Source organism: Bubalus kerabau, chromosome 1 (assembly GCF_029407905.1).
Source record: "Bubalus kerabau isolate K-KA32 ecotype Philippines breed swamp buffalo chromosome 1, PCC_UOA_SB_1v2, whole genome shotgun sequence".
NCBI classification, from domain to species: domain Eukaryota; kingdom Metazoa; phylum Chordata; class Mammalia; order Artiodactyla; family Bovidae; genus Bubalus; species Bubalus kerabau.
In genome coordinates this window covers 115,985,079-116,011,844 of record NC_073624.1, presented here as the reverse complement: position 1 = coordinate 116,011,844, position 26,766 = coordinate 115,985,079, and the positions used below count along the sequence as shown (strand labels likewise).

Here is a 26,766-nt window from a genome sequence, read left to right as displayed (position 1 = left end):
ACCTAACTTATGGAACATGCAAAGTGTTCAAGGCTGTGATGTAAATAATCATGAGTTGTTTTCACCTGGTACATCCTCAACTAGCCTTTTCCCAGTAAGTTTCTGACTTTTTTCCTTTTCTTGAGGTTATGTAAGATTAAGATATATTCACACACTAGGCTGGTTCAATTTTATAATTACACATTACAGAACAATTTCACACCCTGCTCCTGAAAAATAAAGGGTTGATTGAGTCTTTGATAATGAACTAAAAGTTTCTGGAGAAATACTGAAAATATACCACATATAGTCTAATATTCGTTTTCTCCGTGAGCCAGCTGAATGTGCCAGGACAATGTAACATTCTTTGCTGATTTTGCAGAACTGAAATTTGCAAGATAATCGCCAATTTCCTGGATTAAGTAATTCACCATCTATCAGATGAGAGTGGGGAAGTCTTAAAGTCACACTAAGCCTCAGATTCTGTAGTTGTCTATAGGTAGCTATTTGTAATTACCTAGATAAATCCAAAGAATTTTTAAGTGTTTTGTTTAACAATGTGCCCTCGCTGGGTCAGTGTGCCTTTCTGAGAAGCTTGTTCAGAAGGGCTTCTGTGGCCTCACTCCTGGAGGTTCTGCTGCTGTGGGGCCTCAGAACCTGCCTTCTAATCCTCTCCGGTGACTGGTGCAGGTTGTCTAGGAGCCATGTTTTAGGAGATTGCATCCAGCAGCAGAAGTGTGCCCCCTGAGCTTGAGGGGGGCGGGCAGGCAGGGGTTCTGCACTGCTAAATGTCAGCTCTGAGGCGCCAGCATGGTGGGCCTGTTGCCTAGCAACCCTCACTTAGGGCACACTTGCTGCTTAGAGAGCCATCTTTTCCAACAGCTGTAATGCAGAGATTAACCTGGTGAGTCAACCATGTAATGGGGTAGTAGATGCTCTTTAACCAATAAAAATGCAGGTGGAGACCCACTGGTTAGTTTTACACTAGCCAACATCACAGCACTCCTCCAAAAGGTTAACTGAAAGACACTGAATACCCAAATCAAGCTGGAGTTTTATTTAAAATGTAAAAGAAATAGTTCTTGAAATACTGATGAATAAAGCAAAAAGATACAGTGCTCTCTTCCTACTAGTCAGCCAGCCTATCCAAGTACAGGGCAACATACAGTACTTCAGTACTGCAGAATTTCACAGTAGTTTAGTGTTAGATTATCTGTGCCTAGATTATGTAGAGATTCTCAGTGTGTGATCCTGCTCGGTTCTGGGTTTGCACCTCTACTGAGCATGAACAAGGGCCCCTGCTCCTTGGCCGTAGCCAAATCCCTTAGGCCCAAAGTTCTTCGCGTAGCATCCTACAAAAAGAAAAGGGAAGAATTAGTGCAAGTCCATTAAGCTTTGCTGCTGCTGCTGCTGCTGTTGCTTCAGTCGTGTCCGACTGTACGACTCAGGCAAGAACACTGGAGTGGAGAATCCGAGGGACAAGGGAGCCTGGTGGGCTGTTGTCTCTGCTTTGCTAGCACTGCTTAAGACCCATGTATCAACAAACCTCCGTAAATTATAAAAACCTGCTGGCTATGCCTTATAGTTAACTATCTTAAAGCTGCAAATTTAAGTCTGAGTGTTCTAGTTCGCTAGGATTCAGCTCATAGTCCCAACTGAGTTGCAAGTTGGGACCAGACTAGTTATATATTTGTCTATTATCTTCATATATTCATATGTTTTGCTTAAAACATTTAAGTTGAAAGAAGACTGCTGTTTATGTAGAGGTGTTTTTAATGCCCGGGAACTTAACTTACTGTGTCCTCAAGAATGTTCTGTGGTTTTCTGTTCTCTGTAAGCATCCCTAGATCTTTTCAAATTCCCAGTGGCACTATGCCCCACCTTTTCCCCATTTTTAGAGTATTTTCCCCCCTGCTGGTGACATTTCCTTCACTAATAGCCAGTACAGGATATTCATATGGACAGCAATAACTGAAGTTAAATTATACCTTTACAATAGATTTCACCTTCCTTCTCAGTCAGAGTTGTTGACTCAAGACTCTTCCCGCACTTAGCACATCGGAAACAGTTTTTGTGCCAGGGCTGGAAGAGAAGAATGAGTAAGTTTAGGTGCTGGAAGGTCAACCCCACATGGGCTCCTGACTGCTGTGGGTGAGCCCCAACCAGGCTAATAGACTCTCCACGTGCTCGGCTGGCTGCAGAGGCGCTCAGTTCAAACTTCATCCACAGAAGACACGGAGCGGGAGCTATGCCTCAGAAAGGCCATTTCCCTAAGAGCTGTCCGAAGGCTGGCTGCAGGCGCAGTGGGCTCCCTGTAAAGACCACCTCCTCCGTGGTTGAGAACACTACAGCTTAAAGAGGACATGTGCTCCAGCAACTCTTCTAAACTGTATTAGCATCAGGTGCCCTGATGCTTCCTTTCTTGTTTTTTCCCTTTCACCACACTGAAAAAGCTATGCAGTCCAGGTTTGTTAAAAGTCTTGCTTTATTCGTTAACACCTTCATAAGTGCCCCCCCATAAAAACAAGTTTCTGTTAAACATAGATGTGATCTGTCAAACAAGGGGATCATTTCAAAAAACTAATGATTCAGATGGAAATTTGATTAAGAAAAAGTTTAGTTCAAGGCATTTATTTATAAGGCAGAGTACCTGAGTGGGCCTTGAAGGGACCTGGGGGAGAGAGGGAGCAGAGAGCGGGCTTACTGACTCTAGACAGCACCTCACCTTTCCAGCTCCAATGATCTTCTCGGCAGCGTATACGGAATCCCCACATCTGGAACACTTCTCAGCACCTCCATATTTCTGAGCAAATTTAGAAGTGTTTGGATTTGTTGTCGGCCTGTGAGGTTGAACACTTGTGGAAGGGGGAAGAAAGGAACTAGGTAAGATTTCCCAAAAGGCTCTCAGAAGCCACAAGGCAGACACAACAGAACTCTGGGACGTAACTGCTCTACTGTCCTTGGCTGGAGGCCTCCACAGGCCAGGATAGGGCAAAGAAGAAAGAAATCTCAGGGGCTAGCCAGTTATTATCTTATCTATTTATAGGCTCATTATTGTTACCAAAAGTCAGACAAGGCTCCAGACTTAATCTGTCCCTCTGAGTCTAAACTCATCAGAATTCATGGAATCCTCAGCACTAAACACTTAAGCTACCTACCATAGCATGTATGTGCACCCCACATTCGTATTATTATTATTGTTCATATAACATTGGAATTAACTAGCTTCTTCACAAAAAATAGAAAAAATCAGTGGTAGTTTAAGCAGTCAAGTTTCTGCATATAGGCAGAATTATGAAAATTAAGTATGTTTTATGGATTATTTAATTCCCCAATATATTGGGGGAAAGTATAAATAGCAGATAAGACAATAGTTAGCATTCAGCAAAGGGTAGCTAAGTGTCAGTTTTTCCACCTAGGAAAACAATCTTGTCCTAGATAATATTTTATTAAGTAACTTACATATATATTTTAAATGAAATGTTTATTGAGAAATACCGCCTTTTCATAAGACAGTTTATTCAAACTTCACATGTATTGTTAGTATCTTCATCTCCAAGTTTCCTACATTTCCACCTACCTAAATTGTTTCATCGGAGAAGGCAATGGCACCCCACTCCAGTACTCTTGCCTGGAAAATCCCATGGACGGAGGAGCCTGGTGGGCTGCAGTCCATGGGGTTGCTAAGAGTCGGACACGACTGAGCAACTTCACTTTCACTTTTCACTTTCATGCATTGGAGAAGGAAATGGCAACCCACTCCAGTGTTCTTGCCTGGAGAATCCCAGGGACGGGGGAGCCTGGTGGGCTGCCTATGGGGTAGCACAGAGTTGGACACGACTGAAGCGACTTAGCAGCAGCAGCAGCAAATTGTTTCATGCACAGAATTTCTTGAATCATGTTTGATGTGGCCACTGGAAATTTTATTCTAAGCAACAAATACCAATTCACAGTACTAATTCACAGGATTGAACTGTCTGTAAATGGGCATATTTTTAAAACTCCACCACCCACTGTGTGTGTGTGTGTATGTGTATGTGTATGTGTGTGTGTGTGTGTGTGTGTGTGTGTATATATATATATATATAGTCAGCCCTCTTTATCCACAAGTTGTGCATCCTCAGACTGATCCAACCCAGGAAGTTCCAAAAAGTAAAAGCTGAATTTACTACATACCAGCAACTATTTACATAGCACTTACATTGTAACAGGCCTTAGGCGGCATCTAGAGGTGACTTAAAAGTGCCTGGGAGGATGTGTGTAGGTGACATGCAAATACTACACCATTTTGTGTAAAATCTGAGCGTTCTTGGGTTTTGGAATCTGCAAGGGTGCTGGAACCAATCCCCTGCAGATACCAAAGGACACCCCCACCTACTTTGTGATGCTATTCACAATATCCAACACTTGTAGTTACGGCTTCTCCAAGAAAAATTTCCAGATCTGCTAGTCCTCCTGAGAAGAGCTTGACATGGATTATCTTCCACCTTCCTTCCAACAACCTTGGAAGGGAAAGTCGCTTAGTCATGTCTGATTCTTTGCAACCCCATGGACCTCTCTCTGTCCATGGGATTCTCCAGGCAAGAATACTGGACTGGGTTGCCATGCCCTCTCATCTTCCTGACTCAGGGATCAAACCTGGGTCTCCCACATTGCATGCAGTTTTGGCTTCTTTTACCATCTGAGTCACCAGGGAACTAACAACCTCAGAAGGTATGGTTAATTGTTACCTTGAATGTCAAATGAGGAAACATGGGCTTATGTGTTGAATAACCTGCTGAAGGGCTAGAGTATTAGTAAATTGGTGAGCCTGAACTAAAAAAATCCAGGTCTGCCCAATGAAGATGTCCCTGCCCCGAGTGCTGCCTCGTCAAGAAATTCTCCCGGAGCTGTGTGTGCCCCACACCTGTTGCTCTGACCATGTGGGACCTTCCAGACCACAGGTGCTCCCAGAGTGCAGTCACTGAGAGAGGCTTCCAGAAAAGGAAAGCCTACACCTGGTCCTGCTGGATGCGTGGCACAGGGCCAGGCTAACACAGGGAAGAGGGGAGGGCACAGATAACACAGGCCAGCTTGGAACATTGGCCAGTTACTGGAGGATGTGGGAAGAGCAGACACAGAGGAGGGGCCACTGGTCCTTGTGGCTTTACCACTATGGCCACACTCACTGACTCACTTTGGGGTCATGGATGAGCTCTGTTTAGGGGGAAGCTGGACAGATCTGTGCTTGAAATAAAATCTTGGGGAACAAGAATGGATTTTAACAAGTTGGAAAAGAGCAGAACAAGAACAGTGAACGTTAACGAAGTCAGAGGTAAGCTGGCCTTCCTGCAGGTGACAGCATGCAGCAGTGAATGAGTCAGTCCTGGTACAGCTGACGCCCAGCAAGGCACCATGGCTCAGAGAGCAGAAGAAACGAGAGACAGGTGGGCTTCGATGCAGAAAGGAGCACAGGTTTGGGGCCAAGAGGACAAATGTTCAAATCCTGGCTCTGCTACTTATCTGTGTGAACTGAGCCTTGGTGCCCTGTCTATAAAACAGGGACAAAGTATGTAAACTCAGAGTTACTATGAAGATTATACAGAATGAACATACATGTCCAGCAGACATTATTTCAGGCATACCATAATGCCTTGTGCTTACGATTATAAGCTTTGGAGTTACACTGTTCCGGGCTCTGCGGTTAACTAGCAATGTGACTTTAGGCAAATCACTTAATTCTGTCTTACTTTGTTCCTGAGTAAGATGGGAAGCCCTACTTTATAGGACTGTGAGAAGTATATGAGTTACCATATATTATTGCATGGTGTCCAGTCTAGAGTAAGGGCACAATTAATGGCCTTGTCCAAGGGAAAGGCCATCTCACAGGATTATTATACCACTTTTGGCTTCTTCAGTATAAAAGTGGATGTGAAAAATACGAAGTTCAAATGAGAGAATTATTGGGTCAACAATAGGAATAAGTTTCATGTGAAGAAATTAGTCTCAACATGAATCACTAAAATTTAGCAGATTTATTAGCACTTGGCTTACTTGGGTACTGACACCTTTAATAGCAACTCATCTCATAGAATCAAACACAGGAAATAATTTCCAGTTTTAAGTAAGCTAAAGAAAAGTCATTTCTTGGTGAGGAAACGTTCTGGCATGGAGGGAGTGACTGAGCAATTGTCGCCGACTGCGTAACTGCACGGGAGAAACGCATCTCCTGATTCCAACACTACATTTGACATCTTTGAAGCGCTGTGAAAGTAGCACTTGCTTTTGAGAATATGACTCCTTGATACAGCTCAGAATGCTATAAACCAGGACTGCACATCACTAGAATAATTAGAATTAATAAGAACTTTGCCAGGTCCAAAACTGTCCATTATTTCAAGTTTAAAGAACAGCAGTAAATCTGAGTCATTGTCTTTGATTATTTCAAGCTAAAAACCTGGAAACTCCCAGGTTCCGCTGCTCATCAAGCCACATGAATGGCCACTCCTCTTCCCTGCCGGTCAGAGACCTGACTCACCTCTCGGGCTTGATGCCCAGCCTCTCGCCCCGGTCCATGTTGAGTGTGCCTGCGCCCTGGCCGTACCCGTAGCCTTTCGGCCCGTACTTCTTTCCGTAGCAGGATTTGCAGTAGATTTCTTCATCATGAATTGCCACTGTTGTACTATCTAAATTCTTCCTGCAAACCACTGAGGGGGAAAAAGTTAGATTTAAAAAATGAGCCAAAAATGCCTTTTTCCTTAGAACAATGATAGCACTGACACAAAACTTAGCAAAAGGAAAGGCACAGGCTCTCATTCCTGCTTTATTCTCTGCTTCCCAAAAGCCACCCGACGGCATCTGGACTGCCCAGTTATCTGTGAGAACAATCTGCCTTCCTCCACCTATATGATGGTTTGCATTAGAAATACATTAGAATGTTAACATCCTGAAGCCTCAAACTGTGGTAGGATCTGCCTCCCAGGCAGGAGGGAGAGAGGTTTCAGAGGTGACTGTGATTCGTGCACAAAAGCGCCAGAGCTAGCGCTTTGTGCCCAGGCCTTTGCTCCTAGCCCTCAACACTCAGTCTTTTCATCCCCTTCATCCAAGTATTGTTAAAGAACAAAAGGGCAGGAGTGCCTTGACAGGGGGCAGGGGCTGCCTCTGCAGCTCCTCCTCCCCCAAAGGCACCTCCTGGGATGAAAACAGTTTTAAATCCAGAATTCTAGTTTTCATCACTAGTCTGGAAGGGAAAAAACAGTCTTCTCGCATCTCATCACCAGCTTCTCCAGCAGTGATAAGTAACGTCTGAAAATCGTCAAGTGGTTTCAAGTCTGATTTCAAGTGGTTTCAAGTCTCCCTTCAGTCCCAAAGGGGAACACATTCTTTCTTGATGGATTTCTTACCACAAGACATTTCCACGTATCCCACTTCATAAAACTGCCAAATGTCATCAAGTTTTATCCAGACATTATTTCACTTTCTAAAACTGCAATTAAGCTGGAGAAAAAAACAAACTGTGAGAAAGCTCACGGGTAGCACAGCTGGGCAGCAGGAAAGCCTGCCCTAGTGCGATAGAGGAGGGGATCCCCCGCTTTTAAAGGAGAGATGGAAAGAGGAGAGACAGAGGGGCAGGAAGACGTGGCCAGCTCGCTGCTTCAAGGCAGAGCTGGATGGTGAAGTTCCTGTTTTCTTAGACTGAAGTCTTCTCTGGTAGAACAGAATGCCATCAGCACCTTTGAACCTTGATGCTGAGGCTCAAGTACTGACATACATATGTCTGCCTAAAGACAGAGTGAACCTAAAATTGTACACTGCTGAAGAACAAACACCCTTCACAGAATACACAGAAAAAACTGTTTAAACACGTATCTATGAACCAGAACAAGTTTAAATATATGAAATTTTTACTACAGAACCAGCCCCTCCCCCTAAGGCCTCCTCTGCATTCTATACAGTAAAACTCTAGGTCTACAAACTACTCTAAATTATTTCCTTAAAAGGCTTTAGTCAGCAGAGGCAAATATTAGGAAAGTAATAAAAATGACCAGTAATGACCTTGACATTTAATAAACACTGGCTTGATTATGGTGGAGACATCATGGCTTAACCTAGAGGAAACTAAAAACAATTTTTCAAGTATTTGCATTTCCTCTTTGTTCTTATACTCTCTTGGTACAAAGCTGTGGAAAAATTAGATTCCTTTAAAAGAAAATTAACTTCTAAGAGAAGAAATGGTTAAACCAAATCTGAGACATGCTAGCTGCTATGGAGGAGTACAGAACAAACACTCATATGCTGTGTTTGTATTCTTTGTAGCTGCAACTCTCTCATCTGTCTCTGACCGCCTGCAAAGCAGTTGCTGTATAAAAAGGTCCAGATGCCTTCAGTGTTGGTGCCTAGAAGGAAAAGGATGACTAAAATTTGTGAGGGAAATTCTTTCTGATTATTCCTTAGTGTAACTAATTTTTTTAAAAAACATACAGAACTCCTCTAACAGTAGTTTTCACTGCACGGTACTCTAGAGATGGCAGATAAGCTGCACGGATGGGAGGGTTCCTCATGTGACAAATCCTTCATTAAAGAAAATGTTGTCATTTGAATCAAGCTGATTAACGTTGAGTTTTCTGAAGCAGCTACTCTCCCGTTTTAAGACTGAAGACTTGGTGGTCCTCAGAAGGAGTCTGCAGCGTGGCGGGTGGGGGGCTTCTCTCCTATCCTCTTTCTCTCCTTATCAGGTACTGCTCTCCATGGAGCAGTCGGGCATGTGCTGTTTCTTGGGCTACTTCCTGTCTCCATCAGACACTCTGCTCATTCTCCATCCAGAAACAACAGGAATTCCCCACAAATTCTATGGTATTCTCATTTCCTTAGTTCCTTTCCCTCAAATTTAGGACATCAATAACGAGAGAACTGTATATATTCACTATCAGAGAAGTCAGGATCTGAGCTTCTAGACATGTGAATTTCAACAACTGACATGCTGAGAAACCCGCCAGTAGGTTTCAAAGAGGAGGAGCTCGGCCAGGACGAGAAAGCCAGAGCGGACAGGGAGTGAGCCGTTCATCCGGGGATCGGAGCCAAGCCCCGGGGATGCGCCAGGGATTGTGCTGGGCACCAAACCACAGACACCCGGGCGCTCTGGGTGCAGCAGGGGAGACAGACGTGACAACCGATAACGTGCATGGGAGCCGAGTGGAGGGGAAGTGCCGTGGGGACGCAGGCTGAGTGTCTGGCTCGCCGTCCTTGTGGGAGGCTGGGCGCATGCGCTGTCCAGGAGGCCAGACAGGCAGAACCAGACACTGCTGGTGTCAGCTTTGTTAACAGAAGCAGCCTCTTCCTGAAGTAGGTGAATGGAAGCTCCCACACCGAGTCCAAGCTCAGAGAGACTCACTGCACAGGAAGCAGCAGCGGTGGAAGCTCCGGCCGTCACACTGCACCTCCTCGGCGTGGTACACGGTCCTCCCACAGGCCCCGCACTTGTTGCCACCTCCCCAGACAGGCATCCTGCGGAAGAGAGCATCGTTAGGACGGGCCCCTACCCGACGAGATGCCGCACAGGTTCCCCGGAGGGCTGTTTAGATCTGGGGGACAGCGTTCATTTCTCTATAACCTGCCCCGACCACATCTTTCAAAGACGGGCGGGTCCTCCACATAACCTCATCTTGCCTCCCAAATTATAGCTCTTTCACTAGGAAACGGGGTTGTCACAAACAGGTTTTTTTCCTGCTACAGGACAAAGGACAATATAACAGTGCAGGTCACCAGGCACAAAACAAACCGCCGCCCGCATCCACAGGCTTTAAGAAAGCAGTGTGGGGAGCGGAAAGGCAAACACCGCCACCAGCGCAGCCGGCTGTAATGAACTGTTTGAAAACTCAGCTGAAGGGCAGAGCTTTTTTGTTACATGTTTACTTCATTGTCACACTGCCAAACTCTTAACCATTTAATATACACAAACTATGACACACTTTCTAGGGAGGAAGCAAGTGCTGAATGGCCCGGCAACATTAAGTTGTGTATCTTCTGTAAAGTTACATTGTTTATCTGACTAGCACAACTGCATGGGTGGAGCCTGGCTGTAACCACAACAGACCTCTATCCAGATGGCGACCATATAAGCTTCTGTGCTTCACTAATCCCAGTGTCCTCTGGTCCAGCCAACAGCTGGCTGTCCCTCTCTGATGGGCCTGTCCGTCCATACAAAATATGTTGCCCAGTCCCCTTCCTGGTGAAGTGAATTGCTCGTTGAGTGTGTCAGAAAAACCTCGTAAGTAGTGTGGCCTGATGGGGCTTCCCAGGCAACTCGGTGGTAAAGAATCCACCTGCCAAAGCAAGAGACTCCAGAGACCTGGGTTCCATCCCTGGGTCAGGAAGATCCCCTGCAGGAGGAAATGGTAACCAACTCCAGTGTTCTCGCCTGGGCAGTCCCATGGACAGAGGAGCCTGGCAGCGTCGCACAGAGTCAGACACGACTGAGCAACTGAGCACACACGCAGTGTGACTTGGGAGGTGGTAGAGCAGCTGGAAGCTGAAATCCTTGGCTGTCCTGCTATGATGTAGGGCAGCGTGTTCTCATCTCTCTCTCAATGAGTTGGTCTACTTGGACCCAGTTTAAAATGCCTAGTTCTGAATGGCCAACCTGCTTGACTGCCTTTGCCAGTTACAGTTGTCCTGTAAAGACAGCATGTTATGTCAGCCCTGCAGTACCTACAACACAGTATCTAAAAACACAGTACCAGAATCCCTTTGGCTTCCACCGTCATTTCCAGACTTCCCTTCCGTCAGTGGCGTTTGCAGCCCTTGTCTGTTGCGTCCCCTTGGATGAGCGGCTAGCCTCTGTAGGAAGTGTTCATAGCTGGCTAAGAAAGCTGGGACGTCCTGACTAACTCAAATCTGGCTAGAAAAAGAAGGGACAGGGACAGCCTCTTAAGCAAAACGCTGAAGAATCTTCAGTCTTAAGATTAAAAAGGAGAGTGGAGAAAATTCCCATCCTGCTTACCATCCTACACCGTTTAGACCATCCAGAACGCAAGGCTTCCTGAACACTGAGGTGAGGTCTTTCTACAAGAAAGCCTGACAGAATTAATCACCGTCTTGGGTACCCTGCTGGTACCCAGCCTTCTCTGGCCCCTCTTCTGAGAATACTTTCCCCAGATTCTCTCCAGGGAAGCAGCCATCTCTTTCTTGGCACATGTGGTTTAAGAAACTTACTAAATGCAGTTTCCTGGAGACGGTGCTTGCTACCAATTCAAGACAACATGCAGGTAAGCGATTAGAAACCTTTCCCCAGTTTTATGCCACAACGATCAAGAGCATAACCAGTGGACTCATCTTGTCGGACAGAGGACAGACAGTCAGTCTCTATTTGGAATTAAAGAGAACAGTCCTTTACCACAGACGGTTTGAGAAGCACTGGGTTAGAGGGGTTTGACTCTACCCTCCACTCCAGGGTTGGACATGCGACTCGTTACACCGGTCGGATCACTGCATCCCCCGTGGTGACTGGTTTAGGACCAGGCACAGGACCCCAGGCCAGTTCAATGGAAGTGAAACCTGGCCTTTGGTTTACAACTAACTGGGCAAATGCAGGAGGGGCGTTGCTGTCTGCAAGAAAACTTATGAAGCCAGCATAGAGGAAAACAGAGAACCTAGATGCTTTTCAGCTTCACCTCGTTGTATCCCATGCTCTTCAGTTATATGAGCCAATAAATTCCCTTTGGGAGATAGAGCCCCTGGTCCCAGAAATAACAGCAGCAACACACAAAGAGACACACCAAGGCCTGACTGATGGGACCAGTTATCACTGTAGTTTTGGCCTGAATTTGCAGAAAGCCTATTTGCCTTGTTCAGACAGGAAGAGATTAATTCCTGGGGTCCACACGTTACCAGGCTCCTGTGAAGGCATCGTATAGGGTTGATACCCAGCACCAATAGGATATATCTGCATGCTGTCCTTTAGTAGTTGCATAAATTCTCATTCCCATCCCTGCAGACAGACGCTCCGTTGTTTAAATCCACAGTGAAACCTGAGCCCGACTGCAGAACTTGACACAGAGCTTGGCTCCAACAGCCCGCCCTGGCTTGAGCTTGGAGCTGAGTTAATGTAATGATCTTGCCCCATGGCTCCAAAGTTACCTGTGTTCTGGAATGCTCACAGATACAACAGACATCTGCTGGAAGTAACCCCATGATTCTGAGGTATCCAAACACCAAAGCCAGACTTGTAGGTAATGATGCTGTAGTGACTTAAAATCGGATCCCAAACATCAACAGCCTAGCTGGCTTTTAAAATACATTATCGGCAAGGCCCTTCTCATCACATTCGCAAGTGTCATGGTACCGCCAACCTGTATCATATTTACTTTGGAGCAATCACCTGTCAGGAGCCAGACTTCTATCAAGACTAACACTGTCCTGGGTTTTCTTTCAACAGCATCTAAAAATACATCAAAACTAACTCGCCACGCTATGTTTCTCTCTGCTGTAGACCAACTCGGGACTTTTAAAAAAGGAAAAATATTCTCCCTTTTCTTATGCAATTCAGGGTTACTTAAATTCACTTCTTGTAAGTCAAGTCCGATTCCTACTGTACACACCATGCCAGTCAAAGGTAAGTAGTCATCTTTTGGGGAAATACCTATCCAATAGCGATTCAGGGGGTGGGGACCACAGTTCTGTCTTCCCTCCACATCATTTACCAGAGTACTTGGCATATGTTAAAATACTTAATTTCTATTGTTTTAAAAGAATCCTTCCGTTTTCAATTTGTACACTTCCCGATTCGATCTTATGAAGACAGCGGTAGCACTGCCCTACTTTTCTCCGTCACATTCTTGGATTCTCAGCACAATTTCCAAATCATTAACTTTTTAAAAATTGCACTCAGCTTAAAGGCTTTGCTCAGGGTTTCTGAATAATGCTCCCCGTGGGCCAGGCTAATAGGGCATCCTCAGAGAGAGCCAGCTGGATTTATGTTTATTGGTTAAGCTGGATAGTGGGTAGCTGGGTGTTTCTTATGTTATTCTCTGTTTCGTACATCTGAAATATTTTGTAATGGAAGGAAAGAAGGAGGGAAAAGAAGGAAGGGAGAGATGAAGGAAAACATTGATTTAGACAGACCTGGGTTAATTTCACTATTATAATAGTTGTGCAATCTTTGGCTTTCTTATCTGCAAAAGAAGGGGGGAAGGTAACCCTCTCTACCTCACAGAGATATTGTGAAGATAAAAAACAAATACATACATTTTTTTATTGGCAGATATCCAGTAACTGGCAGCTTGAGGATTGGGGAGCATCTCATACTGTCCACCCTGCCAGTAGTCTTCCTAGAGGAAACCCCCTGACCAGGACCCATAGGACACAGCTCAGAGCAACAGCCAGTAAAGAAAAAAGTCACCTGATCAGTCACTCATAAACCTTCTGGGACGTTATAATGCACCACAAGTAAATGGCAGTTGGCACTCGTGGGGACTATGAAGTTTGAATTTATACCTTTTGGGTGTACCCCTCTGCACATTTGCTAAATTTGGCAGAGGGAATGGGACCATCTTCCATTTCTGTCACTCTTGGCACTGCTATGCCTATATTAAAACACACACAAACGCAAAGCTTCATTTTTCCTACAAGCTCCCGGCTGCACTGCTCCACAACAGCTGACATTAATCACAGCAGACTGGATTTGCACTGAGCAGTCTGCATGCCTTTCCCTGATCCTGTGCATTAATTTACAGAATGGTAAGAAAATCCCACGTTACACACACCTTGCAAAAGAGGCCACACTGGGGCTAATTCCGGTTTTTCATCTTGTTCTTTGGTTCTCATTACCGGAAAGAGTTCCAGCACTAGGATTTATCCACTGTGCTGGATGAAAAAAACTTGATTTTCATCCAAACACCTATGTGCAGTTTCTCTTTGCTGCTTCTCGCTAGTCTAAAGGCACCACACCCAGAACCCATAAGATTTAGCCCAAGAAGAAACTTACTGTCTAAATCTGAGTCACCTTGTGGTAAAGTTAGCTCATTCTCTAGATAGCCAGTGGCCAGAGGCATCATTCTCCCCACCTGTGCTGCGCTAACTGCCTTATTTTAGGATCTGAATGACGCAAACCCATGAATTTCAAGTCTCCATGTCACCACTTGCAATTTAAGTTAATTGCTCTGATGCCGAGTGAATTGTTCATAAACCTAGATTCTAAATGCTTCCAGAAGATCTGCCATTTTACGACTACATGCAGGTCTTTGTTATTATACTAGAATCTTTGTTATCATACTATAATAACTTCCCAAGAGGACAATCTACTATAAACCAGTTTCATTTTGAACCACATCCAGACAGGGTCATTTGTTAAAGAATATGTAACTGTCCCCAAACACAGTGGTTTTTAAAGAGGCCAGAGTTTGGGAGCTGTAAATAATTGGAAATTAAGCTTCACAAGCATTCATGTATGAATGCCCATTCTAAAATTTTCTTCTTCGACCCAAACTACCTTCTTATTAGTCTACATCCCTTATCTGAGTGAGACTGCATCTGACTGATGGGCTCCGTGTTCCATTGGGCTCCTTCTACCAAGGCCAGATCCTCAAGCTGGGCTTCAGGAGAGCTCAGCCTCAGGGTGAACTAAGAAAATGGATTTAGGAGTCAACAGTCTCACTTCCCTCATGTGCAAAAGGAGGATAGCAGTGCCTTTCATATAGAGTTGTTAAGAGAATCAGATGAGAAAATGTCCTTCTAGTCAGCATCTAATCACTGGTAGCCTTTACCATCGGTATTTAGTCATGTTCAGTCTTTGTTATCAATACTCATCTCCTACCCATCTCCGAGTCCATCCATTCCTTCATTATACCCCTAATCCCTCTAAAACATCAGGAAAACTGACTTCCCTCCCTCATCCAGTTAACTCCTGACTTCATTTCTGAATCTCGAGTAATTCTTGCAGCACAGGAGCAGCTGATAAAGACTAACGCTGCACTGTTTATGCAGCTCTCCTGCAGACCTATTAACTCAGCATCTTACAAGCTGTATCCTGGGTCGGGAGCAGAGGATAAAAGGGTAAAGGAAGAGTGCCAGTTTCTCAGGGAGTTCTACTTTGGTGGTAGAGGTATATAAACAAGTAACAGCAAAATAATATAACCCAAAGCCCAGACACACACAGAAGGGGTTTGGGAAGTCTGCTGATAGAGGGATGCCAGGATAGTTTCATCTTGTTCACTGATACAGGTTCCTGCAACTATGTTGAAAAAAGATTCCAGAGATCAGTAAAGGTTCTGAATTCAAGATTATTATTTTATGTCTGCCATAGAAATTGCAGTGCACATGCCGCCTCTACGTCATTCCTGGAGGAAGAGAAAGTGTGGGACTCGGAATCAGACACTTGTAAGCTTGAAAGTTGGTGATCAGCTCTGCTATCTTAACCAAGTTCCTGATCCCCTGAGCTTCTATGTCTTCAGCTACAACTTGGAAATGGATGAGCAGTCTCTCATAGGACGACTGTTAAGGATTTAATGAGATATTAAACGTAGGCCTCCTTTTCCTTCAGGAGCACCAGTGGGCCTGAAATATGGTTACCAAATGTTCCGGGGTTAAGTGACTTGCTCAGATCAGTGACCTGCAAAGATGCAAATCTAGGTTCAACCACTCATGTCTGACTCCAGAACCACAAGCTGTCCCCCAAACTCTAATATCTGATTTAAGGGTGGAGAACATTCAGATCACTGGAGCGTGAACTGTAACTTACACCCAGGGATGCCTGCCTTTCTGCCCAGTGTCTTCATCCAGCCAACTGGCAGTTAAGTGTCCTCTCTGCTAATCTCACACCCAAACGGCTGCTCTCAGCCAGAAAGCACTCTGCTGCTGCTAAGTCGCTTCAGTCTACCACTCCTCAATGCTCTCCCAAGTCCATCCTCCTCCTGAGGGAAACCTCCCTTCTGTCTAACAAGCACTCCTGTGTTCACCTCACCCTCACCATTCATTACTACTTCTACATCTTGTCGCCACTCATGTCTTCAACTCGGAGGACAGCAAAATCCTTGACACAGATTTGAAGACTAGCTGCCAAATCACCCATTAGAATACAACTACGCTCTCAGCTCGGTCACTCTGACCTCCGTCTGCCAGATCTCCATCTGTCCAGAATCTGTGCAAACGACAAGACATTTAATTACCCAGACAATTTAATGTTTGTGTGGTTTTTACATACAGTCAGACTGAGACTGATCTGCCAAGACTACTTTTTATTTGCCAAAAGATATTCGGTTGGTTATCTGATCTGCTCATTTAAAAAATGGAGATACTGCTTATTTATATCATAAGGCAGTTTTGAGATTGGACGATATTTGTAAAGCACTTAGAATAATGTCTGCCATGTGATAAGTAACAATAATTAGAAATAGTTATGTAAAGGTTGGGGCTTCCCAGGTGGTAAAGAACCCGCCTGCCAGTGCAGAAGATGCAGGAAACACGGGTTCAGTCCCTGGGTGGGGAAGATCCCCTGGAAAAGGGAATGGCTACCCACTCCTGTATTCTGGCCTGGAAAATTCCATGGACAGAGGAGTCTAGTGGGCTACAGTCCATGGAGTTACAAGGAGTTGTGGACGCGACTAAGAAAAATCAATCAAATGTAAAGCTTACTATACTTATGTTAAGTAGTTTACTTATATTAATTTACTTAATCCTCATAACAGCTGATTATCATTATCATTATCCTCACTGTATGAGTGGGAAAGCTGAGGTATAGATTATTAAGTGGCTCATAACTGTGAAACCAGAAATTACCAATTCAAGTTAAAAATACCAATGAAATTCAAATAGACTGTATTGAGTTTATTTGACTGATGTTTCACCAAAAGTAAACCACTGCTAGCAACACAGAACAGTAGTGACTGACATGGGCCTATCAGCACAAGTTCTTTTTTTTTTTTAGATTAATTTATTTTTATTAAAAAAAATTTTTTTATTGGAGTATACTTGGTTTACAATGTTGTATTACTTTCTGCTGTAGAACAAAGTGAATTAGTCATAGATGTATATAGACAGATGTATCTCCTCCCCCACGCACCTCTCTAGGTCATCACAGAGCACCCAGCTGAGCTCCCTGTGCTCTAGCGCAGCTTCCCACTAGCTGTTTGATACGTGGCAGTGTATATATGTCAATGCTACACTCTCAACAAGTTCTTTTAAATTGGGTGTTTTCTGTCCTGCTGTGGGAGGGGTGAGGATTTGATTCTGTTTTTCTCTTCTGGAAAAGAAGCCACGATGAAACCGTACTGGGAAGACATCCGGCCGAAACGTCTTCAGCGGTATGTGTCGTCGTCTTGTTAGTCAAGGACTATTAGTAGTAGTGTTGGCACAATGAGATGAGCAACAAAGGAACCTGATGTCCCTTGCGAATGGTTTACAATACACATCTTTTGGTTCTTCCTCCAAGACTTACATTAAAATGTTCAACAATCAGAACTTGTGCCTGGCTCCTCCACAATCCATTGTGAGAAAACTCCCCTAAGTCAAGGTTCTTAACCTGAGGTCCACAGAGTCCCTGAAATTCTGGGGATTGGTGAACTTAGTACCATGTACTTTATGTACTTAAAAAGTTTAAGAAGGGGTCCAGAGGCTTCACTAGACTGCCAAACTGTTCCAAGACACAAAGAAGTTAGGTAGTACCATCTTGAGTAATCGAGACCCCAGGTGCAGGGAACCCCATCCAAGAGAACACAAGGGATGCCAGGCAATACCAGCCCAGGAAATGACACAGTTGAGGAAACCTGCAAAAGAGAAGAAAGCTGGCCTCCAAGCAAGGCCCAGGCAATCCTGTCCAAGTCAGCACTCTCCCAGAGGAGGCTTTCGCTGATAGCCATGTACCCCTGTGTTCAACGAAGTACAGAATGGTACAAGGAACAGCATCCTTCCAAGAACCCCTGCAAGGTAAGTGCTACTACATTCATTTTATAAGATGAAGTAACAGACCCAAGAGTAAACTAACTTGCCTAAGGTCATCAAAGCAGTGGGTGCTGAAGCTGGGATGTGCATTTGGGCCCAACTGGTCAGTCCTGTCCTTCTCACCATGCTATGCCTCCTCTCCCGCAGTGGGCGTGCTCACCCTGTTCATCTGATTTCCCTGATTTTTGACAGAGAAGAAAAATTAGAGGCCCAGATCTCCACATTCAGTGGCACTGAGGTTTCTCAAGCTCTTCCTTTATTACTGCCAACCTTTACTCTCTGCCATCATTCTTGCTGTTTTAATGTAAAATAGAGTTTCCTCAAAATCCAAGTGAGTTGGCGGTTTCATCAGGACAGACCTCTAAAGAGTATGGCTTTCAGCTCAGGATTTGGCACATACCAGTATCAATCAGTATTTGTGAATACATTTAGAGGAATCCATTAAAAAATTCAAGATAGAAACTGTAGCTCCAAGCTGCTAATACTTACGTGGCTTGAGTCCAATTAAATCTTTGTTCTCTATAATTGCAATCTTACTCAAACTTTCATTCATTCATTCAGCTAACCAGTACTGGTTCTGGTCCAACAGTGTTTAAGATACCCAAGCAAAGTTCTGTGAATTTCAAAGACTCGTGAGATGCAGACCCTGTCTCTACCTAACTTCACTCTGAAAGAGAAAAGGAAACTAGAATTCAGAGTAGAAAGAACCTTGAGAAATACTGGTAAAGTATCAGAGGAAATCAGTTTTAAAGGGCAATGACCAATGAGATAGTGGGGGGAGACCACAGAGGACTTAGTAAAATTTGTTCTAGTTTGGTATGCAGTTTTAAAGTATGTCTTAAATACATACAGTTTTAAAGTATGGCAGTCTGTCACCTTCTGAGACAGTCTGTGGAGTGTGTTTCTCTCTAAATACTCCACTTCTTACCTAATACTTTCTCAGTGAATTCTTTCTGAGATGAGGCATCAAGAACCTGAGTTTCATTAAGTCCTGAGACTAGTAACTAAGGCCCTCCCACCCTGGTGGAGATGAAATAATGATGTTGACCGCCCTCTCCCCCCTCTCCCCCCAACCCCCCCCCACCCCCGCCCCTTGCCCCCAACTTCAATAGACTAAGGCTTGGACTCTGTTGACCTCTGTCCCAATTCTATGCTGAATTCTCCTTTGCTCAAGCCCCCTCATGAATATGCATGTGCCCTTAGCTTAAAACTTCCCCAGTTTTGCTGTTGGGGAGACACTTTTGCTGTTGGAGAGACACTGCTTTAGGAAAGTATTCTCCTTCCTTGCTACAAGTAACAATAAACCTCTCTCTCTCTCTCTCTCTCTCTCTCTCTCTCTCTCTCTCTCACACACACACACACACACACACACACACACACACAGAGTATGTGAAATTTACCCTTTTAGAATCTATTGCCCAGCTCTTTCCTGAAAATCTGAGTCAAATTATAGCCAACTCTGTGGCTGTCCTATTTGAATTCTTGGCTTTTTTATAAGTAGAGCTTTAAAACAGGTTAATTAGAAAAGTTAAGAATTATAGAGGCCATTTTTACTGCCCGAGTTAAAAAATTACCCAAAATAAAAAGTATTTATAAAATGAAAATGAAAAACAAGTCTGGTCTCTGGACCGCGAATAAAGCAGCTTAAACATTTTGAGTAACCATTTAAACAGATACCGTTCTACAAAAGTCCAAGCTGGGAGGTGGGGGTGGGGCAGACGTGGGTGTCTCCTGACTCAGAAAAGCCCCCTCCCCCCTCCCCCCGGGGGCTGCCTACGTGGAGTTTTGGAACCGCGGTTGTGATTTTCAGAACCTGTTGCAGAATTTACAACTAAGCATTCTTGCTTTCCCGGTTTGTACCTGAATTGTAGAAAGTTCCGGGAAAAGCTGGGACAGATTGATATGACGTTTCACCCCTGTTCCTTCAACATTTAAGGTTCGGCGCTCGGTGGGCAGAGGCCACCGAACAACAGGGCTACCAGGAGTTCTGTACCGCAACAGAGGAAGCATTCTGGGTTCAACCGGCTATGGGAGCCCCCTGCTCACCCCCAGGGCTCCGAACCAACCCCTGGGAAGGTCGCCCTCAGCACACAGCACACTCGGGGCACAGGAGACCCCAGGACTCGGATTCCGCCCTCCTCTCCGCGGAGAGAGAATGCGCCACTGGAGGAGCGGGCCCAAGACTACTAAAAGGCGGTTTAGCAGCCACGCGAAACTCTCGACCCTACCTCTCTCTCCCGGAAAAACCGGTATGGAGATAACGCACCATTATTTCTCTGCCCAAGGGACCCGGGATCCGAGAGCAGGTCTCGGGCGGCCGCAGGGACCACGGCAGGTGTGTGGAGGGGGATGGCGTGGATCGGGGCGCAGGAGTGCGGAGGATGAAGGGGGTACCATATGGGGATCGCGATGGTAACATCAGAGGAGATGAGGGGGCGCCCGCAGGGCGGCCTGAGGGTCCCGGGGGGCTGAGGGGGACCCCCATCCCCAGGATCGGCGAAACACCCCCATCGCCTTACTCCGGTTACTCACTCAAATCGGAAGGAGGACCACGCTGAGCGTTCGAGAACAGGTCGCAGAAACCGCGGCGGGAGTCTGGCAACCCAGTGGCGAGCGCGAGTACCTTTTAAAGCCCCCGTGGGCGTGGCCTCTGTGCACCCCGCCCCCACACCACTGCGCCCCGCCCCGCCGCGCCGGTACCTCTTAAAGCCCAATGGGTGTGGCCTGTGTGCACCACCCCCGCCCCGCCTCCCCGGGCGGCCTCCGGGGCACGCTGCTAGGACTGGGGGCGTCTGGCGAGAGGGCTGCGCGTGGCGGGTCTCCGGGGTGAGGCCGGAGAGACAAAGGCAGAATCCCGCCTTTTCCTGCTGCTTCCCGCGCGCCCGGTGTCCCCCACCGTACTGGGACCGTTCCCGCCGGTTTCCTCTTCGCCCTAGCCGCTGAAGCCCGCGGTTTCCAGAGGCGCTCAGGAGTTGGGAAAGGAGACCGCCTCACCCTGACGCGAGGCCGGACGCCGGGACGGTCCCGTCGGGAAACAGCTCTTGCGACGTGCCTTTCCTACCGCGGGCGCCGGTTCTCCTTCAGGACGGAGCACTCCAAGGTCGAGGAGTTTCCAGCAGTAGAAAATCGGCCAGATAGGGGGTTTCCACCACCCCCTCCCTTGCCTTATCCTTATAAGTAAACTCAAAGTGATCAGCTTCCCCAATGGACAAGTATCCTCTGGCCCTATTTCCAGCTTCTGGGAATTCGCGCAGCCTTCCTGTTCTTAAAGAGCAAAATTTCTGATCTAGGCTAAATAAATGACGTTACAGAAAACGCCTCATTACCCAAGTGTTTTGCTTTTCCCACCTCTGGGGCACGGTTGCACACACTGCTGCGGGGGTCGGGGGGCAAACCCAGCCCGCAAACCCGGGCGCCAAAGGACCCTGCTGTGTTGGTGTCAGAAAACCCCAGGGACGGCAGTGACAACTGAGGCGACCTGATACCGGACCTTACAGTCTGCTTTATTGTTTCAGGTGGAAAGAAAAATAAACAATGGCATCTTTACCTTGTTCACAGTTCTAGGCTACTAGAGACCTCTGTGCCAGCAGCGAGGATCCCCGAGAGTTGGTGTTTGGGAAAGTGGAGAACTCCAAGAGGCAGTGACCAAGGCTTTCCCTCAGGTCACAAATGCAATAGCCTCCTCTAATGCAACGCTTCTCCAACTCCACACTGTAGGCATTTGGGGTTGCATGATTCGTAGCTGTGGGTGCTTGCTACACATTGTAGAATGTCTCCACCGACATGCCAATAACACCCTTCCTTACACACTGTAATAATCAAAAAGTCCCCAGACAGTGGTAAGTGCCCTCCTGGGAAGGGGGCAGAGGGCACTGGTTGAGAACACCACCCTGGTATATATCTGCATGTCAAAGTGGCTTATAGTATTATTATTGTTTTATTTTATGTGCTGGGACCAATCCAGGATAAACCCATTAAAACAGCAGCGTTATTCTCTGTCCACCCAGTACTGTGCAAAAACACATAGTGGTGATTGACATCTCCTGATACTGTCTTGGGAGTCTGGAAGTATTCCTGCCTGCTGTGAGTGTTGCTAAATATGGTCAGCCCCTATTTTCATGACATCATCTAATGTAACGGTGACTTGACTCCTGGGGCCAACATGAAAAATCTGTTTTTCAGATTCTATATACCCTTTAACTCTGCTACTTACAGTATTTAATTTTTCTTGCATTGGTTTATGTCGTGTTTCTAACTGAATGAAGCCATAAGTGAATTTTGATGCCACACTGGTTTTCAGTAAATTGTCCTTTCTCAGTTCTTTTGGGTTCTTTTTGTTACCTCCAGGCCTGAGCTGTTTGCTTTCTGATATGCTCATGTCATCCCTAAACTTGTCAGTTACCTCCTAGCATTTGAAGTTGAGGGCTTCTCTGATAGCTCAGCTGGCAAAGAATCCACCCGCAATGCAGGAGACCTGGGCTCGATGTTGGGAAGCTCCCCTGGAGAAGGGAAAGGCTACCCATTCCAGTATTCTGGCCTGGAGAATTCCACAGACTGAAGTCCATGGGGTCGCAAAGAGTTGGACACAACTGAGTGACTTTCACTTTGCTTCTGACCTTAAAAAGTATTTCTGCTATCTGTCTATGTATTTGTCTGAGTGTATTTTACAGTGAGTTTGGGGATAAAGTGCAACATTTGATTTTTAATCTATATTTGTACTGAACTATCCACATTTAAAAATATTTTATTTCTCTTATATTAAACATTTCCTTAAACTGTTGACTCTTTTCAATATAAATGTTAGGGAATTTTTTCCATTTATTTAGACAGAGTGGCACAAAGGAAATAGTGTGAGCTTCAGAAACAGATGTGGTTTCAACATACAGCTCTGACACCTACTAACCCTGTGAGCTTGACCGAATACTTGTCTTCTCTGTATCTGTTTCTTTACCTGTCAAATGATGATAGTACACGCCTTGTAGCATTGTTGGGAGAGTTACATCAGATGATGTATGTAAAATGCCAAGTATCGCATGTGGCACCTGGTGAACACTCAGTAAATGATGATAATTACGTGAAGCAAGGATATCTTGATGTCCTCTTCTGCCTTCAGAAAGAAATAGAAGCCAGGCTTTGCTGATGGTTCATCTTATGTTGCCCACAAAGGGTTTGGTAGTAAGAAAGTATGAAGTATTTTCCAAAACCATTAAGAGACTGCCAGTAGAAAGTAAATTGTCAGCCTGGGAAAGAGCTAGTGGGAGAAATGTGCCCTCACAGAGAAGAATAGGGCTTTCTTAATTTCCATATGGTCCTGGTCTGCTTGACTCCTTCCACCTTATTATAAGAGGCAAAATTGAAGGTTAAATGTATCCAGCAGGGTGTTTCTTTTTCCCAAGAAAGGCACGTTATACTTGTATAACAGCTCCTTCAGTCTCTGGAACCCATTAACCAATTTTGAATCAAAGACCTTTATCAAGGTCGCTGTCCTAAGGCAAGTTGAACCTAGGCTGCCTTTCTTCATGACCTTGTGCTTCAAGGTCAGATTTTTCAAATATTTTTATTCTTTTTATTTCATGCTACTTTTTCTTAACAAAACTCGGAGCCAGATGAGTGTGTGAATATAAACATAAGGCTTCTTTCTTTTAAGGCAAGGATTCCTTCCCAGAAGCCAGCTAGGTGGAAAGGAATCTTTTAGTATTTGTTAAATGAAGGAAAAAAATATACATTCTCTCATTTTGCTTATCTACATGCTTAATAATAAAAAAGAAGCAGATATTCCCACCTCATTTTGTTGCCAAGATTTAGAAGCCATGGTAAGAATTAAAAATTACCCATACTCAAAAATTACCCCTATACTCTGTGAGGCACTGTCTGGCAGAGACTAAATAATGTAAGTTTTATACACTTAAAATCTGAAAGGTAGATTAAAATATCATTTTTGACACTTACCATATTTGCTTTTTTTAAAACTTTCTTCAAACTCCCACTTTCTTTAATTTGGTTCTTTCTTGACCTTTTCCTTAATGAATACTACAGTGTTTCCCTTCACTGCTATTACCTTCTGTTGCAGCATTATTTAGGTTTTCTTTTCTTCAAGAGCATTCTTGCTTTTCTAGCTCTGCTTGTGTGTGTGTGCATGCGTGTGTGTGTGTGTGTGTGTGTGTGTGTGTGTGTGCGTGCGCGCGCCGTGGACTGTAGTTCACCAGGCTCCTCTGGTTTAGACTTTCTTACTGCAGCAGAGTTTTTCTAGCTCTTCTAGTTTGAAAAATACCATTAACTTTAGCCTTTGAGTCTGTCCCTTTCAACCATCTTAACCCCTGAGATGTCCCATTATAGTGTTCTCCTCTTTCAGGGGGTGACATCACCTTCTCCCTCATTCTAATTCCCATTCACCAGCCAGCGCTGCCTGAGCCTTCCTCCACTTTGCCTCGAATCACCATATTTCCCCCCACGTTTACACTTGCTGTCCCTAATCTCAGAAGATCAGGTGCTTCTCCCACCTTATCAAGAATATCCATTCTGCCTGAGCTTTTCATTCTTTGGCATGCTTATATTACTTTGCTCTTCAATTTCTCTATTTCTACTGCTTCCTTCCCTTTCTATCAATAATTACAAAAATGCTCTCTACCCCATTTTTAAAAGTTGACAGAAACTTCCCTGAGTTTTGTAGGAGGTTTTGGTGGCTGTCTCACTAGCATCCATTCCCCTTTTCCCAGAGGCCCAGGTTTCTGTTTGGAGGTCCCTGTGCTTTCAGGGAACAGCCTCCACAGCTCTGACTTGGAGTGGAGCTCTGGAGCCAATCTAAGCCTTCCAACCCCTGGTTTGCATGGCAAGTCACGTGACCTCAGCCCATCCAGTCAGAGGAAGTCTCTGAACTCTGTTGGGATGTTGAGAGGGAGCCATGCTCTTCAGTCTAGCAAGTTCTATGCACACACATGGGGCCTAGAGTTTCTACAGTCATATTTTTCTGGTAGGAAACCAGCCTGAGGATGATTCAACACAAAGAGAATCAGAGAAATAGAGCCAGAGCTCTGAACAAACGACTCACAAAGTTTGTCTACCTGCAGGGTCTTTTCATTTGGCGAACAAATGAATTCCCATTGATGTTTGTTTCATTTTGAGGTGGGATTTCTGTAACTTGCAATTAGGACTCTCAACTGATTGTGGTGGTTTGAAACTATGTCCACACATTCTTTGATTTTTCATTCGGTGGCATTTAATTTCCCCTCTCCTTGGGTGTGTGGTAGTTTTAGTGACTCACTTCCAGAAAATAGCATAAAGTCTATGATTCTCAGCCTATATCCTAAAAGGCATTGTAATTTACTCCTATGTCCTGCCACTCCCGTCCCTCTCTCTCTCTGCGTCTCTGTCTCTGTCAGATGGATCATTGCTCTGGGGAAGCCAGCAGCCATGTCATGAGGATACGCAAGCAGCCCGTGGAGGGCCCACATGGTGCAGAACGGAGGCCTTCAGCCAACAGACTCCAAGGAGTTGAAGCCTTTGGCAACAAAAACATGAGTGAGCTTGGAAGGAGATTCTACAGTCTGTCAAGCTTGAAATGACTTCAGCCCTTGTTGCAACTTTGACAGCACCCTCTTGAGAGACCCTGAGCCTCTCACTGTGGTCACGGAGAGTCCCCGATTGCCAAACCAGTTACCATCTTTCAGTGCTTACCCTGTTTGACCTCTTGGTTATGAGACAATGTTGAATGAATATGTGATTGTGTGTACACTCACAGAATGGAATTTTCTAAGAAAGGTCACAGTTCTAAAGTTTCACACAAATGTTAACGTCTGTCTTAAGAGCTTGTTTTGGTGAGAAATGGGAATGAATTCTCAAAGCCACAACCACTCGGAAACCTATTTCTTCCCCCCAAAAGAATTATCTCATGCTTGATAAGAAACACTAGATAATTTCAGGAAAATAAAATGTATATATATATATATATTCTAACTTTCATATAAAATTTTCTATTGCTACAGATTGTATAAAAGTAAGTGTATATTTATCCAGTAAATTTCAATAGAAAATTTTAGAATCTGCAGTAGTGCTTATCAAAGTATTTTGATTTTTTTCCCTTCTGTTCAGAAAAAGACTAAGTAGAAAATTAGTCTAGTTTGGGATTTAAGAATGAGCATTTGGGTATATATTTCATTTCAAATATCATTAAACAAGATTTCCATATGTATTTTTATCATTGAATAAAGCTTCAGAGAAAGCCTCATAAAAATTTCCAGTTAAAACATATATATATATATATATATATATATAAATGTAATGCTTCTCTGGGAAATGGTGTAAGGAAAGTTAACAGGATTTTGGAAACAATGCACAATGCTATAATTGACCGGCACTTAGTTACTTACTTACAGCATATGCCTGCCAGGACTTTTGTGTAATCTTCACATATGGGATTAAATGTCATTTGTAAAATGAACCGTTTCTTGCAAAACAAAATAAAAATTGTCATGTTCCTGCAGCTCTCACCTCATAAGAAAAATGTTGAGCTGTAGAAAAAAGGTTAATACCTGAAAACACCCCAACTCCTATAAATTCTATATTTATATGTCTATAGGGAAAACTGACTTACCTTTTACTTTAAATATTATTGACTCACACCATTCCAAAGATTGTGGGAATACCTAATTTCCATTCCTAATTCTTAAATAATGTCATATGTTCAAAGACTCAAGCTTTGATTTATTTGTCCCTATGTTTGCTTAATGGAAGACTTGTAGCGCTGCAGCAGAAACAAACCCCACTGACCTGTTAATGGCTGGGTATGAGCTCAGATATGAATGTTTATATGGACTCAAGAAACTGTCTAAATCCTTTGTAAAATGGCAGTGGGCTACCCTGGAGTTATCTTACTCTTCT

At 44.6% G+C, this 26,766-nt stretch overlaps 1 protein-coding gene and 1 long non-coding RNA gene across 2 annotated transcripts; one reads left to right on the top strand and one right to left on the bottom strand.

Moving 5' to 3' along the window:
- Window positions 1-1,015: 1,015 nt before the first annotated feature.
- On the bottom strand, window positions 1,016-20,537 carry CSRP2 (cysteine and glycine rich protein 2). The gene is made up of 6 exons (XM_055587207.1): window positions 20,422-20,537; window positions 9,350-9,462; window positions 6,497-6,665; window positions 2,705-2,834; window positions 1,968-2,061; window positions 1,016-1,331 (listed from the first exon to the last, which is right to left on the bottom strand). Exons 2-6 carry the CDS (start codon window positions 9,459-9,461, stop codon window positions 1,255-1,257), a joined length of 582 nt encoding a protein of 193 aa, XP_055443182.1. The 5' UTR covers window position 9,462; window positions 20,422-20,537; the 3' UTR covers window positions 1,016-1,254.
- Window positions 20,538-20,673: 136 nt separating this feature from the next.
- LOC129641778 (uncharacterized) lies at window positions 20,674-25,829 on the top strand. Its single transcript, XR_008709434.1, has 4 exons — window positions 20,674-20,989; window positions 21,405-21,728; window positions 22,288-22,513; window positions 25,269-25,829. It is a non-coding gene; the product is annotated as an uncharacterized LOC129641778 (long non-coding RNA).
- Window positions 25,830-26,766: the final 937 nt, after the last annotated feature.

Excerpts from the sequence above, each read along its gene's own strand:
- CSRP2 (XM_055587207.1), bottom strand. The coding sequence starts at position 9,461 with ATGCCTGTCTGGGGAGGTGGCAACAAGTGCGGGGCCTGTGGGAGGACC. Across the intron at positions 6,666-9,349 it reads CCGCTGCTGCTTCCTGTGCA|TGGTTTGCAGGAAGAATTTA; the intron begins GTGAGTCTCTCT and ends TTTCCCCCTCAG. Across the intron at positions 2,062-2,704 it reads AGATCATTGGAGCTGGAAAG|CCCTGGCACAAAAACTGTTT; the intron begins GTGAGGTGCTGT and ends CTTCTCTTCCAG.